The sequence below is a fragment of the Phyllopteryx taeniolatus genome, chromosome 17 (assembly GCF_024500385.1).
Source record: "Phyllopteryx taeniolatus isolate TA_2022b chromosome 17, UOR_Ptae_1.2, whole genome shotgun sequence".
Lineage (NCBI taxonomy): Eukaryota > Metazoa > Chordata > Actinopteri > Syngnathiformes > Syngnathidae > Phyllopteryx > Phyllopteryx taeniolatus.
The window spans coordinates 7,163,677-7,180,630 of NC_084518.1; the positions used below are offsets into that span (position 1 = coordinate 7,163,677).

General features: G+C 39.4%; 1 protein-coding gene across 4 annotated transcripts in view; it reads left to right on the forward strand.

The window, feature by feature from the left end:
- Window positions 1-16,954, forward strand: part of pknox2 (pbx/knotted 1 homeobox 2) — a 216,881-nt gene that overhangs the window by 141,330 nt on the left and 58,597 nt on the right. For 2 of the 4 annotated variants that reach the window (XM_061751965.1, XM_061751966.1), the window contains 2 exons: window positions 12,698-12,804; window positions 15,416-15,552. In XM_061751965.1, the coding sequence (XP_061607949.1) occupies window positions 12,718-12,804; window positions 15,416-15,552 (224 nt within the window). In that variant the 5' untranslated portion in view covers window positions 12,698-12,717. The remainder of the gene's footprint in view (window positions 1-12,697; window positions 12,805-15,415; window positions 15,553-16,954) is intronic. The other 2 variants (XM_061751967.1, XM_061751968.1) reach the window with 2 other exon arrangements.

Genomic DNA, 16,954 nt, shown 5'->3' on the forward strand with positions numbered 1-16,954 from the left:
CCCATGGCAAACAGGTCCTAGGTGAGGCACCAGACAAAGTACAGCTCATACACCCTTTATGATGATAAATATAAATGAACCTAGGTTTCCCTGGCCTGGAGGGGGGTCACCGGGGCACCCCTTTGGAGCCAGGGCTGGAGTTGGGGCTCAAAGGCGAGCGCCTGGTGGCCGGGCCTGCACCCAATGGGCCCTGTCGGGTACAGCTCGAAGAGGTAACGTGGGTCCCCATTCCCATATGGACTCACCACCTGTGGGAGGGGCCAAAGGGGTCGGGTGCATAGTGAGCTGCGTGGCGGCCGAATGTGGGGACCTTGGCGGTCCAATCCCCAACTACAGAAACTGGCTCCAGGGATGTGGAATGTCACCTCTCTGGCAGGGAAAGAGCCCGAGCTGGTGTGCGAGGTTGAGAAGTTCCGACTAGATATAGTCGGGCTCACCTCCACACACAGCTACCAGTCCTCTTGAAAGGGGTTGGACTCCTTTCCACTCTGGAGTTGCACAAGTTGAGAGGCGCTGAGCAGGTGTGGGCATACTTATGGCCCCCCCAACTCGATGCCTTCACGTTGGGGTTTACCCCGGTGGACAAGAGGGTAGCCTCCCTTCACCTTCGGGTGGGGAGAAGGGTCCTGACTGTTTTTTGTGCCTATGCACCAGACAGCAGTTCTGACTACTTACCCTTTTTGGAGTCCTTGGTGGGGATGCTGGAGAGCGCTCCTGGTGGGGACTACTTCATTCTGCCGGAGGACTTCAACACTCACGTGGACACTGACAGTGAGACCTGGAGGGGTGTGTATAAGAACCCCCCCCCGACCAGAACCTGAGTAGTAACGGTGTCCACATGTGCAATTTGCACCAGGACCCCCTAGGCTCCAGTCCGATGAACGACTTTGTGGTCGGGTCATCTGACTTGCAGGCGCATGACTCGGACACTCAGGTGAAGAGAGGGGTGGAGCTGTCAACCAAACACCACCTGGTGGTGAGTTGGCTCCGTTGGTGAGGGAAGATGCCGGTCGAACCTGGCAGACCCAAACATATTGTGAGGAAATGTTGGGAACGTCTGTCAGAGTCCCCTGTCAGAAGGACCTTCACCTCCCACTTCTGACAGAACTTCGCCCATGTCCCGGGGCAGGCGGGGGACATTGAGTCCGAGTGGACCATATTCCGTGCCTCCATTGTTGAGGCGGCCAACCGGACCTGTGGCCGTAAGATTTTCCATGCCTGTCGTGGCGGCAATTCTCAAACCCGTTGGTGGACACCAGCGGTCAGTGATGCCGTCAAGCTGAAGGAGTCCCGCTGGACCTTTGTGGCCTGTGGGACTTTGGAGGCAGCTGATGGGTACCAGCTGGCCAAGCGGAATACAGTTTTGGTGGTCGCTGAGGCAAAAACTTGGCCGTGGAAGGAGTTTGGTGAGACTATGGAAAACAACTTTGTGACGGCTTCGAGGACATTTTGGTCCACCATCCGGCGTCTCAGGAGGGGGAAGCAGTGCACCATCAACACTGTGTATAGTGAGGACGGTGCGCTGCTGACCTCAACTCGGGACGTTGCATGTCGGTGGGCCGAATACTTTGACGACCTCCTCAATTCCACCGACACTCCTTCCCATGGTGAAGCAGAGTCTGGGACTCTGAGGTGGGTTCTTCTAGCTTTGGGGTCACCAAGGTGGTTAAAAAGCTCCTCGGTGGAAGGGCCCCAGTAGTGGATGAGATCCTGCCTGAGTTCCTAAAGTCTCTGTATGTTGTGGGACTGTCCTGATAGACATGCCTGTGCAACATCACGTGGACATCGGGGACAGTGCCTCGAGATTGGCAAACTAGGGTGGAAGCGCGGGTTCACTATACTTTGTGTTTACTGTTGATTAGCACAGTGCTCACAGAATGCTGAATAGATAAATTAATCGTATCATATGTATTGTCATGCTTTCTGTGAGATAAAACTACTTCAAAACTCTGTGTACTTATTGTAGTGCAATATTTGCTTATGTGAGTCGAACTCCTCAGTGTCTTGCTGTGAAGTGATCCAGTCAAAGCATCCGTCTCCATATCTATTTTTCCACTGCCTACATTCTGAGAGGTCAGTAAACAAATGAATCATCTTTTCAGTGGGAATGAGTCAGTTTTGAGTCAGATAGCATTATAAATATGGATCTAAAATCTAAAATAGCTTGTTAAAAGTTGATGAGGGAAGAAAAATGAAAATCAACTAGTTAGAGTAATGGGCTCAAAATAAATAAATAAATAATATTTTAAAAATCCATGTTTTGAATGAGAAATATTCAACTTCAGTACAAGTAATTGGTGCTTTGTTGCCAGTGTTGGGAAGTTTACTTAGGAAATGTAGTTGCAAGTATCCCTGTTGAAAATGTTATTGTTGTGTAACTATTTCAAGTAGTTTCTCAAATTGTACATTTGATTACATTTTCATTGCTTTTCTTAATTTTGAATGAATGAAATTATGTGGCCTGCTGTGTACACTTAATATTTCTTGCTAAAATCTGTTCTAAAACTAGAAATTATCTTCACTTTTAATAATGCTGAGATTGCAAGCATTTTTTTTCTATAACACTACTTTTTAAAATAAATTCAACAATAGTTCAACAAATTGTTTTCCTTGGCTTCATATTTCAAAACTAGTTATCCATCATTTTTTTTGTGTATACTCAATGTAATTTTACCTTAACTATATATGGTTTCACAGTCATAACGGCCCTCTAAGGGAAAACCATAAGTACTGTATAGCCCATAACAAAAATGTGTTTGACATCCCTGATCTTCTGCATTTGGTTTTGCTTGTTCACCTGCTACTCATTAGTTAGCAGGCTTCTTTGCACGTTCCACAGTTTAGTTGCTTTTTATGGTGAGTGGACTGTTCAGATTGGCAGTGAACATGAGTTCTTATGTCTGCACCTTTATCCAGATCCTCACCAAAATTGAATAGCGTATTGGCCCACATGCTAACCCTGTACAAAGTTTTATAGAAATATGTTTTGCGTTGTCCCACTAACTATTTGTTAAACCTTGTCAAATTTAATGGGCATCCAATGCTGGTTTGCTTATTTTCGATCCCTCTCCATTTACTAAATCACTCACGGATGCTATGGCTTGATAACTAGATGGTGACTTACCTAAATTTCGTTGACGAATCACTCCCTTCTTCCAGGTTTTTCATATACTCTCATCCAGACAGGGAGTAGCCACCACCTCCTTCCCAGGTCTGCATGGATACATGGGGCTGGCTAAATCACTTGTCTTCAGTCAGTTATCTTAAAGAAATGATGCAGTGCCAGTTCATGTCCATTTATACAACAGATTGTGAACCACAATAAATTAACTGATACAGATTTGACAACTTTTTCTTCACCTCATGCTTGTTTGTAGCAGAGAATGTACTTTTTGAGTGGGGAACCATATGCCAAACAGAAGCTTTTTTCACTTTGATAATCATCAGCTGACTGGCTGTTGGAGTTACGTTTTGGCATAAGATAACGGTGACACAACTTGCAGATATTGGTTCAAACATTTTGATTGTATTATCTGAAAATACATTCCTGCTGGACTGTTACACCTTAATTTCACCACTTGGCGGTTAGCGTTGAGCGATGACAAAAATATTTTTGTTCCTGGTATACGATATATATATTTTATATTAAACTTGTATTAATTCAGGGATGTTTTAAAAACAGAATAGAAAATTCTGTTTTACTTGATTAGTCTTCTACTATCTGAATATTCTTTTCATCTTTGTTCCTTTTAGAAGGCTCCTCAAGAAGGAAAAAATACCTCATTATAAGGGCTTTTAGCTATGTTAATGAATTTATTTGCATGTATCCTTTCTGTCATTTGGGAATTACAAGAATTTTGCACTGTATTGTAGTTTCACCCATTTTACTTGAGACTTTAATTGACTTTTTCAAAGGCAAAATCCCACTATAACTGGAATCTGTAATATCCACATTTGCATAAAAGACAACAATAATCACCATGTGATTGGACCACTGATGCCATTGTCAGTAGTTAGAAAGAAAGCTATGAATCTTGCAAACTGTCATACCCGAGGGAAATCCTGATGTCTTCATTACTGCTGTAGGGCATATTTAAATATATCAAGGACATTCATTATGAAGTTCGTCCTGAAGAAATAAAGTGGAAAAGGTTATAGATTTGGAATTTAAGTATGAAATGTCATTGGAAATTGAAAAGGACAAGACTGATAAATACTTTAAGTTAGACCATCAAAATAAATAAATAACACCAAAACTGAAACTCATGGAATTGAACTGATATTTTGGTTGACTGATGATGCTTTCTCATTATAAATCACCTTTTACACATTCTCCAATTTTATATATGGATCAATTATGGTAAAGACATGGCCCAATAAATTTGCTTTTGAAAAATCTATTAATTTTACTGATGATTTTTTTGAATTATTGGTAGCGGTAGTTGTTATCCATCTAAAGGTCATAATTCTTTGTAAGAAAACAAAAATGTAAAGTATAATTTCTAAAACTTCTAATTGCATTATTGATCAAATGATATGAAAATGACCCATGTTTTAAGCATTTGCATGAGACTAGTATGCATGTCGATGTATCCACATTACAAGTAACACTATGATCTTTTGCGAGTTTGTGAGTTCTCGTTCTGTCTGTGACTTGCATCATATCTAAAGCTGCACGTGTTGCTCCGTAGTCACGACAAAAAAAAAAATATTTGTTTTTCATTGGTTTGGTATTCATGTATCCGTTAATGCTCTTAAATGACAACCAAGTCTCTCTCCGTTTCGGATTAGCAATGTATGACACAATCCTTACTGGAACTACTTGGTGTTCAAAGAGTGGTCTGGTCAACATGGGCAGATGAATAAATTATTCCAGCACAAATTTTAAGCGTGGATCATTGAGGAGCAAATTGTTGTACGGCTGGGCCGGGGGGGGGGAAAGCTGCTAGAACAGGTTAATGTGGTGGTCTGGGAGTGTCAAAAGCATTCTAACTGTGGTGTGTGTCGAGCTTGGTTAACCACGGAAAGGGGGATTTTGGAGGCCAAAATTCTCAAGTGAGACTATTTGCCTCTGGCTGTGTATGTACTTGAAAGTGTGCATGTACTGTAAATCTTTGCAATATTTGGTTTGGAATTTTTGGATTAGCATACATGCCTGTGTTTACATGTGTGCCTATTCCCGAGAGTATATGTAAGTGTTTGTGCTCTGATCTGTTTTTTTTTTTTATATATAAGCACGCTCACCCTGTCAAACCCGATTCTAATTGCCATTCTGCCATTCCTTCCGCTGTTTTACTCAATGCTATCAAGGCCTCGCCTCCTGATGTTTGCATTGTAAATTAGGCATGTGAGGTTTCGATTCAATTCTCATTAAAAAAACACAAGATATATTTTTTCATTTTCATGTCTTGCTGCAGATCAAGATGCATAGTGTGTGGCATACGCACTTCTAAATCTAACTAATCACATTTGCAGGTCATCAAACTGAGTTCAAAATAGGCCAAATTGAATAAAATGATGGGAGGAGGCAAACAAAAAATGCATCTTCCTTCTATTTCCACTACATGTCATGTTACATCGGGGTGGGAGTTGAATTTCCCCTTGAGGGTCATGAAAAATATCAAAAATATCTGTCCATGATGGTTATCTTATCGTATTTATGTAGTTATTCATGTACTATTATTATTATCATTTTTTTAAAACTATGTTTAAAGTTGCAGTAACTAGGCCCAAAAATGTCATGTAAATTCGACACACCACAGACAAGAGTAATGTTAACAAGCCTGCCAAATTTGAATGAATAAAAAAAAAAAAAATCGCTAACTACCATAATTTCTCCTGTATAATGCGCATTTTTTACCCCCTAAAATGGTCAAAAGTCAATAGTGTGCATTATACATAGATATAGGAGAAAATTAAAAAGACTTACACATTTTATAAATGTATGCCGCCATCTAGAGGTTATGAAAAAGCTGTACACTTTGATTCCACTATTCCACCGCCCCCTCGAGGTTATGAAAAAGCTGTACACTTTCATTCCACTATTCCACCGCCCCCTCGAGGTTATGAAAAAGCTGTACACTTTCATTCCACTATTCCACCGCCCCCTCAAGGTTATGAAAAAGTTGTACAGTTTCATTCTAGCATGCCACCTAGAGGTTATAAAAAAGGTATAGACTACACTTTCCTTCCAATATGACAGGGGTACATATGACTGCATATATGTACAATTGTGCTCATAAGTTTACATACCCAGGCAGAATTTGTGAAATATTTTTTTGTTTTTGTTTTTTTAAATACGACTGATGACTGATCAACAACCATCCTTAATTTCTTTATGGTTATGTTTTGTTTAGTGATAATGGTTTTCTGAAATGGGTGACAGTTTAATTTGAATCCCATTAAAATAAAATTAAATGTCTTTCGCCTGGTCCTTCATGTTTTCTTAAAAGAATTATACACATATTACAAATTCTGCCTGGGTAATCAAACATATGAGCACAACTGTGTGTTTTCTCATTTACTAAATAAAAGTAGGGCTGTGAATAATAATAAGCACACAAGTCAATTTACCCTCGTTGGTCAGAATCAGAGTCAGAATCATCTTTGTTTGATATGTCAAAAACATTTAATTCGTCTCCGGTCGTTGGAGCCACTCTTGTACAACAACAGACAGCCATTTTGACAAAAAAATACTCAACCCCAACCCCGTGATGTGTCGGGGCTGTGTGCCCCGCCCACAAAATCAGAATCAGAATCAGAATCATCTTTATTTGGCAAGTATGTCCAAAAACACACAAGGAATTTGTCTCCGGTAGTTGGAGCCGCTCTAGTACGACAACAGAAACACTTTGGAGACAGAACACTTTGGAGACAGAAAGACATTGACAAAAAAAAAAAAAAAAAAAAACAGTCAGGAAATCAGGAAAATTCAAACGGTGAAAAAGATGCTTAAGTTATAGCTCAACAATTCAGCACTATATTGTTATAAGTATTTGCATATGTGTTTAAAAACAACAAAAATTTCTGCTTCATGCCCCTTTCAAATGTCGCAATGTGTCACTCATTTGACATTTAATGAGTTGTTTTTTGTCTGGACTGAAGAATGTCCATGAATTTGATATCGATAAAATTCGTATAATCATATCCCTGTGATCTCTTAGTCTTTGCACTATTTTAGAGTTGGATATTTTAAACAAACAAACAAAAAACAAACAAACAAAGACGAGTTCAAATAAGTAGGGGTTTAACAATTTTGTATCGGAACTGAAAATCGCGGTTTTCAAATAAACAGTCCTGTGTTGTCTTTGAAATGGCAGTTGTGTGCCTCCACTCCACATACAGCCATATGCGCTTAAATCCATCCATCCATCCATCCATTTTCTGAGCCGCTTCTCCTCACTAGGGTCGCTGGCGTGCTGGAGCCTATCCCAGCTATCATCGGGCAGGAGGCGGGGTACACCCTGAACTGGTTGCCAGCCAATCACAGGGCACACATAAACAAACAACCATTCACACTCCCATCCACTCCTACAGGCAATTTTGAGTCTTCAATCAACCTACCACGCATGTTTCTTGGGATGTGGGAGGAAACCGGAGTGCCCGGAGAAAACCCACGCAGGCACGGGGCGAACATGCAAATTCCACACAGGCGGGGCCGGGGATTGAACCCCGGTCCTCAGAACTGTGAGGCTGACGCTCTAACCAGTCGTTCACCGTGCCGCTATGCGCTTACAGTGCCACCAAATTTAATATATATATATATGATTATTCATGTAATAAAAACAGAAGCCTAGATTTAAGATTTCTCCATCAGGCCTCCTCCAACTGTGTGTCATCATTGTCATGGGACTACTTTTTCCGGTGAGCCCAGTGACCAAGCCTATATGTGGCTCCATGGCTAGGCTAATACTGCTAGTTCAACAGACTATGTGAGGAGAGCAGACTAGAAATACATATAACTAAAATAGAATTAGATGCTTCTCAATTCATCACAATCAATAGATGGGCGTCCCGTGCCACACAAAGCTACATGACCCTAATCGCACACTATATCACAGAGAATTGGCGAATAGTGAATCCTGTCTTCCAAACGGTGTGTACGCGAGCCGAAAAACTGGAAGACACCCTCATTCCTCATTCGTTCGTCACCACGGACAATGCTAAAAAACACACTGTGAATGCTATGGAAGTGGCTTAATTTTAACCGCATTTGAGATGCTTCACGCATACTGTTAACATGGCTGCGCAGAGAGCGCTGGGCGTGTAGCAGGTGTTGCACTTCTTGGGCAGACAGTGAGACAGTCAGAGAAAATTTACGTATTTTTTAAATTTTAAGTTCCCCTATTTTGGCTATTTAGACCTGCATAGAGTGACTCTCTAACATGGACTTAATGTAAAAGTGTCCATTTCATTACAAATAACACCTTGGTTTTGCTGTACGAGTATTCAGAAAAAGCCCCTCTCACAGCTACTTCTACTTCGAGTTTTGTATCCTCTTTGTCCATCTTTGCTACGTCCGCCCCCTTTCCTGCCTCAGTGTTAGAAGACCCACTTGTGAGAGCACACATTTGTTATGTTGACAGCGCTGGCTCAGATCGGAGAGGTAGGTTGAGATTTTTGCTAGTGACATAGATAAGCTTGAGAAATTTCAATTACCTGATTTCAGGCCTCTCAGCAAAAAAACGTCTGGAACTCAGGAATGCGTGGACAATTTTAATTCATACTGCACATGTTTACTGAGGCACCATAGACAATATTACACCCCAAATACTAGAAAAAGCCTTGTATTGTTGGCCCACTAATCGGGAAGACTTTATAGACTATGAGATACAGAGCAGAAAAATGGCAGAGAGGAAGACAAGTGCCATGTGGCTATATTTTCAAGCCGAAAATGACAAAACGGCAAGCTGTAAAATTTGTAAAAAGGCTGTGGTTGTGGTAGCACCACAAATTTTATAAGCACATGAAAAACGAGCAAAGGATAACACCTACAGAAGAAACCACCAAAAGAAAACACATCTACAGAAAAATATTTTTTATGATGAAGTATTTTAGGCGGCACGGTGGGCGACTGGTTGGAGCGTCAGCCTCACAGTTCTGAGGACCCGGGTTCAATCCCCGGCCCCGCCTGTGTGGAGTTTGCATGTTCTCCCCGTGCCTGCGTGGGTTTTCTCCGGGCACTCCGGTTTCCTCCCACATCCCAAGAAACATGCGTGGTAGGTTGATTGAAGACTCTAAATTGCCTGTAGGCATGACTGTGAGTGCAAATGGTTGTTTGTTTCTATGTGCCCTGCGATTGGCTGGCAACCAGTTCAGGGTTGTACCCCGCCTCCTGCCCGATGACAGCTGGGATAGGCTCCAGCATGCCCGCGACCCTAGTGAGGAGAAGCGGCTCAGAAAATGGATGGATGAAGTATTTTATATTTACCAATAAACAGTCCTAATTCTGTACTGGGTTTTCACTATTTAATAATAAAAAAAGAAAACATTACAAAAACATTGAAAGGTCATGACAATTATTTGGGATTTAGTAATTCGATGATGCATCTACCTTAATTATTGAAAAATATCTGCAATATAGCCCTGTATTTACATGGTATCGGATCGATACCAAAATATGCGGTATTGTACACCACTAATGACAGTTTCGTCCATTTATTGAGGGAAAGCTTTGACAACATTGGCCCTGTTGTTTGTTGTTACGGAAGACCTGTTTTTGCTCCTGTAGATTCCATGAGTCAAAAAAGTTTTTTTATTAAGCGTTTAGAGCCCTCATTTTCTACAGTATGAATTGGCATCATCGTGGCCAAACAATACGCCCATATATATATATTTTTTTTTTTCCCTTTTACAGCGTTGACTTTGTTATCGTTCACTAGTCATGACCGTCTCGGGATTTGTAGAGTCAGTACAGTATAGAAGTATAGTATAAATGTCTGATATATAGCATACAGTAATGTGTAGACAATTCAATTTGACAGAAAATATTGTATGTGGCACTTAATAAATTGGGCAGGCACAGTCTGGATTGCAGCAAATGCTCCTCATGTGACTGCTTTCTGATTTGCATGAGGCATTTTAATTAAGCATTGAGAAGAATGAAGCTCTGTATATAATACTCATCTTGTCTGATATGTAACAGTTGTTTGAAGTACACGCCAGAGGCTATCATGTGTAACCAAATATTCTGGTAGAAGCCACGGCAGTGACTAATTTTGCATTTGTTAGGCAGAGCCTCAGTCTAAACCTTGGAATTGTCTGAAAGTTGAATATTGAACAGAGGATTTCCCCACTGCACAAAACCATAAAGGACTGTTTGCATGTGTGTGCATGTTTGCCTCCAATCCAAATTCACAGACCTCTTTGATGTTACTTAGAATAATTTTATGCCTACTTCTCATTTTTTATTTCATGCTTGCTAGATCATTTTTATTGCTGCTACAGGCATTTTTCAAATGATATGCAATATATAATATGAATTCTGTAATAATTTATTAAGTCATTTCACTACTTAAATGGAAAGTTACATTTGTGAAGTATTTTTACAGTGCTGTTTTATATGTGCATTCAGAATACTCTTGAAATGAGTATGTGTTTGTGTGTGTATTTTTATGGACTGACTTTGTTCCATGCTCCAAATTGCTATTTAGTGATTTTGTTCCTTCGAGGGATGGTGAAACTTGAGAGCCCCTCTAAAATACTATGCCCTAATTGGAATTGCTTTATCTTTAGTCTCATCAATTAATGCACAATTTTCCATTTAATCACCAACACGCTGACTGTATTTTGCAATTAAAATGAGGACAGATAACAGAGAAGATGCCTTTCAGCTGATAACAGTTGGAATGAGAGCAAAAACCAGGAGACACAATCAGTACACAAAATTAGTCGCACAGAGATGCACGCCACTAAACAAAAGTAAAAAAAAAAATACATAAAAAACATAACAAAGTACACATAATGCCACAGAAAGAAAGTACTTATTATTATAGAATGGTCTTTTTTGTTTTGTTATTTTTGGGGTGTGGAAACAACTGATGCAACAATCAATTCCTGATTCTGCTGGGAGGGTCTTAAATGTTTTCCTTTTTATTGAAGGAGTGAATAAGTTACTGCATGGGCACTATAGCAGAGGCAGAAAGGGAATCGTGTACATGCAATAAAGCTCAAAGGTTTTCACACCTTGATCAAATTTTGACTGGAAGTGAGTTTTTTAACATTAGTATTGTGCATGTCTCTATTTCTGAGAAAGGATAATACCTTTGGATTTGGAATGTTTTGTAAAAATGTAAACATAATTACAATACTATTTTTTTTAAATTAATAACCCTTTACACAACATCTTTTAGATTTAATGTTTTTAATTTCTTCAGGTATTACACCTGTTAAAGACCTTTATTTAAATTTAATTGATACATCTATTTTTAGGTAGATGTTTATTTGGCAACTTAAATCCATGTCATATATATGTATATATATATATAGATGAAGCCTTATCAAGGCCTGCAGTCACATATTGTTAAGCGTCCATGGGTGCCTTGTAAGCCACTATAAAAAACATTATTATCATTATTATTATTATTATATCAAAACACCTTCCCCCTCAGGCTCAAATAGACTATTTACTGGATATTTTCATGCAGCATAAGCGCATAGGTTATGCATAGCTTCGGGTTGGTTCACCTGCTGTGCTTGTCTTTAGTAAGTTGGGGTGATTGCAGGGGGCCTATTTGTGTTCATAGTGAGTGCAATGTACCCCTGAACCAATTAGCTCCTACAGTGTGGGTGAATGAGACAGTGGCATTCCACTGGGTAAACCAGTTAGCGGTGTGGGGTCCTAGCCGACAGCAATTAGCCCACTGACAACAGCCCTAATTAGCCTCTTTGATTGGCTTGATAATGGTTCAACAATGACCCAGCTTCCCTCAGATGGAGACAACCAAAGTTGCCACACTTTGACACATTGCCTTCAAATATTTGAGGCCATATATAATTACAAGTTACTGTAATCCCTCTCTATACCACAGTGCACTCATTGAAGATTCACTCAGTGGCGGTTTCTGATATGGGCGATATGGGCACTTGCACAGGGTGGCATTCTGGGGAGAGCGGCACTCAAAACACCCGCCCACCCCACCACCCGACGATTATCCAGAGGTGCGCAATTGACGGTTGTCACACATGGCACATACACTTCAAACAGCTGTTTTGAAAATAAACCAATAGCAAAATCTCAGCCAGTAACCCCCAACCCCCCATTAGCCTTCCCACGCCCCCAGTTGACAATTGCACCTGGGGGTGCAATTAAAGGCTGTTGCACAGGACCCCCCGGATAAACAAGGGTTTACTCTATACGTGTGTTTAGGACATGTAGGACAGGTTTGTTTCTAATATAATTATGAACCTGCTTGTATGTACAATATATTTATGTAAATAACATTGCGTTTGTGTTTGCACTATTTCATTAGTGCTTTAAACCCTGATCGTGTTGCACTGAGTGTCTGACAACTCTGTGTAGTGCTTACAGATGGGAACTGACAGGCGCCTGGGTAAATTTTCAAAAAATGTGTGCGTGTGATGCTTGAACGATACCATACTATTATTATTATACTATACATAGTAGCACCTGGTGGCTGCTGTTGTAATACAATTTTCAATCACTTGATTCCGCGCTTCGATGTTCCATCTTTCTCAGTCTCAATGTGACGCTATCCCATGATGCAACATGTGTCCCCAGCACCTGCAGTGATAATGATGGCCACCCAGCGTGTTCCTCCACCATCGTACCAGGAGAGCCAACAGGTTAGTCAGAATTGACAAAACTTAAAACATTTGTTAACTAACCAACACTAAAAAGTCACACGGTCACACAAATATGTGATCACATATGGTGGCTGCCGAATATTCCTAATAATCTCACCCCTACTGGCTCTAACTCTGTACACAACATTGAACAAATCTAGCAACCATTCTTATACGAAACCCTTTTCTTCTTATCATTCTCAGTATGACTTGCATCATTAATATCTTTAAACATGCATTCTACAGAAAAGGAAATGTATTGTAGCTAAGAAAATATTGCATCTGACCGTATGTGTAATATAATGTAATGTTTTTACTCTATTAAATAATTTCTACACCGCATGTACAGTTATTAGGCAAGTTGTTTTTGACGATTCATTTTAGTTTTTAACAGCTAGAGTGCTCTTGCTCAATCCGAAATGTTAATTAAGATCAGCCAGAATATTTCAGAACATAAGTAAAGTTTGTCGTTCGTAATTATCTCAGTATGCACAATTATTGCAAAACTTGATGAAAGATGAACCACTGCTTGAAGAAAGTGTCCTCTAAAAACTGACAGTAGTTGTGGAAGTTGGTTTTAAGTCCTCATTCAGCACATACCAGAACCCCACTTTCATTTTGTTGGTGTCTGAATGGAAGTGGTGCTTTGTGCCCATTACTGGTCCAGGGACAGAGTCATTCTCATTTCATCAATCCATAAAACCTTTGAAAAATCAATCTTCACGTATTTCTTGGCACAGTCTTGATGTTTTAATGTACAGTCTTGTTCAATGGTGGTCAGATTTGAGCCTTACCTTGGCCGTGTCTCTGAACACTGAACATCTTGTTCCTTTGGGTATTCCAGGTAGGTTACAGTTGTGGAATATGCTAGCAATAAAGGGAGGTTCCTAGAAGCTCCACGTGTGATTCTTAGTAAATTTTGGCAGTAAATTTTCATCTTTTTTTCTGCAACACTCAAGCGCTCAAGTTTGTACAGCTTTGAGTTGAGAAATACGCATATAAATAATGATATGGTCAAAATAGTCACTTCCCTACTAATTGTGCACAGTGTGTATCTCTATTTACTATTAGTTAAGGCTTGAAATAATAGTTGTTCTGTGCAGTGTGCTGTCTGCTGCAGCAAGTGACTGTGATTTTGATAGTGTTTGGGTTCAACTTCCACTAAATTACAAGTCTACGTTACGTACATATGTATGTCCATCCCCTCTGTTGTTGTTGCTTGTTAAAGAGTCATTCTCCGAGTGATCCTTTTAATGTGGATTAAAAACAGTGATGTCAGACCAGATGTCTTCGGTGCATGCAGGTTACATTGGGGCCACAGTACATTCACACGGGACTCCGATCGCGGTCGCATTTGAACAAAAAAGAAAACACAAATGCATATGAAGATAACATTTTAAAAAAAGCATATAATAGTATAGCAAGGACCTGGCTCTCTTTAACATGAATTGAATTTCACTTTTATTATATAGCTTTTCAAAATGTCAAAAAGAAAAAATGAGACAGCAGAACTAGTCGGTGACTGTATTGTAAATACTGTACATACTGTATACTAATCAGTAGGATAAATTGAAATTGCAATAACAAATATGTTTTATATATAAATAATAATAAATACAGTATAGCACACAGGGTGTCCCAAAAATACATCCAAAATAGATATACTAAAGCAAAATGAGGGTGTGTGACAAAAAAACTAATTGATCTTACTAAAATGTAATAATTAAAATATGTGTATGCCCGTAAATACAAAATTAGATAATCTGATGAAGTCAAATTCTCCATAAAGGATCGACCATCATGCCCCAGTGTGTGATGTTGTGTGCGACCAACAGGTCACTGTTAATTAATAAACTTTGACTGTATCTGGATCTACCCATTGTCCCACGTAGCAGAGAATCCCACAGAGAGGAAGTAAAGCAGGTTCATCCTCACCCTCCTCCTCATCATCATCCACCACCTCTGTCTGCTTTCACCCAGAGGATTAATGCAAGAGGAGAGAAGCAGTATGCATGCTCGGAAAATGCAAATGAGAGCTAGTTAAGTGTGAAGAAGCTAATTTATTTCCCATTTGGTGCTGGGATTAAGACTTGAAGCTTTCACCCACCCCAACCTGTCATGAAAATGGAGGATGGGGGTGGTGTGCTGGTTGGTGCGATTCATAAAGACAATGAAACGTTGAGAGGGAAGCTTTTTTTTTTCCTGATCTCAATCCAAATTTGCACCTACAAATTCCGTTTAAATGACCAGCGAAGTGCTTCAGTTACTGAATACCAATTGACAATTGTTTAACAGGAATCTTTATATACTGTATTGTTTGATAAATTGAGTCTCTTGTTTCATTTTATTTAACAACCTGATTACAAAGGAGCTGCCCTGTCTAGCAAAGTAATTCCGTCAATTCTCATTTGTAGTCTGTCAGTATGACATCCATGTCACACCTGATTGCATTTCGGAAGTGATTATTAAAAGACCTTACTCAAAGGTGCATGATGATTAGAATTATACCAGTTGACATTGTTTATAATCACCAAAGCCTGTTCGCTATGTACCAGTCTTTGAGCACTGTTAGGTTTTCATCATCATTTTGTCCTCATGTTTTGGTTCACAGATGACGGGCACAACGCAGCAGAACAACAAGACCCCACAAGTCCATATTCCAGCAGCCTCTGCAGGAAGAAATAACTCTGTCAGTGTGACCCTTGATCCACAGACCCAACTTGAGTCTGACAAAAGGGCTGTTTACAGGTTGGTACAACTCATCGAGTGTATACTGTAGTTTGCTATCTGTCCAAACCTCTCCCGAAGATTACACTGGGGAACAATTTTGAAAAATTTTTTCAGTTGAGTTATATTTTTATGCTGATTAAAACTAAAATTGCCATGCTGATTCCAAAATTGGAGTCAGTTTTTTTTCTAGTATGTCAAGTTTTTTCTCCACAGCTGACCCTCCATATAAGCAAAATTCCACTGATTAGCTGTAGTAAGACTTGTCAGCTGATTACGATTGGACTCATCTACAGCTACGTGGCAACTTGTTTGTGCAGTCACAATTGAGACAGTGCGGTGAGAGGTGTGTGCAGCTCCCAATAGGTCAGTACTATCAATATCTGCAAACAGAAAGCAAGCATAGTAGGAATTAAGAGGATTTGTGCCATATTCTTTGTAAAACATAATAGTGTTAAATAAACATTGCAGTCATGCCTGTTTCTTTCATATTTCATTTTATGTCAATATTTCAAAAGTTTTACAAAGCAAGCACATATCTCTTAAGTACAGTATTTTTCATATTTTTTTAAGAAAACGGGGATCAATAATTCAAAAACTTGGCGTGATAGAGAAAAACTGAGATCGGTTTTGAATTACGCACCCAAACATTTTTTTAAATCAGCTGTCAGACCTAACTCAACAAAAATTGTGTTCCCCAGTGTTATTCGAAATCTGTTTTAATAACTGTACAGCACTAGATTACAACTTTAATATACAGAGACAGTTGTTCCGAATATAATAATAAGGCATCGTAGTATAGTAGTATAGTATAGTAAACAAAAACTAGATTAGAAAAGTAATCATAGCAAAACATGAATGCATTTGGCCCCCATTTCAGTCACAGACCACAAACATTACTTGTACTAAGAAAATCTTTTTAGGATGTGTTTTTATGAAGGGTTACTAGGGGCCACAGTGGAAAAAAAGTTGTAAAGTTATGACAAGTTGTCATATTACAAGAACAAAGTTGTAATGTTAAAATCTTTAAGGTGAAATACGCATTTTCTTTGTCGCTGACATTATTTGTTCAAAATACAAAAAGGATAAAGAATTATAGCACAAGGGGGGGCGGGCGGGTGGTGAGGGTGACGCCATTGAAACTCATGAATGAGACAAAGCAATACAATGAACAAACAAATAAAAGGAAACCCAGCAATGGCGTCTGGCCATCACATCATCACAAATGAAAAACATTAATTAATAAAATACAAAATTTCAAAATATATGTATATGTTTTTTTTTTTGAGCAGGAGAAATATATATAGACCCTTTCCAAAAAATTACAATATCATGGAAAAGTTAATTTATTTCCATAATTTTATTAAAAAGTGAAACTTTTATAGATTATAAATTCAGGGCCCACAATTTCAAGTATTTATTT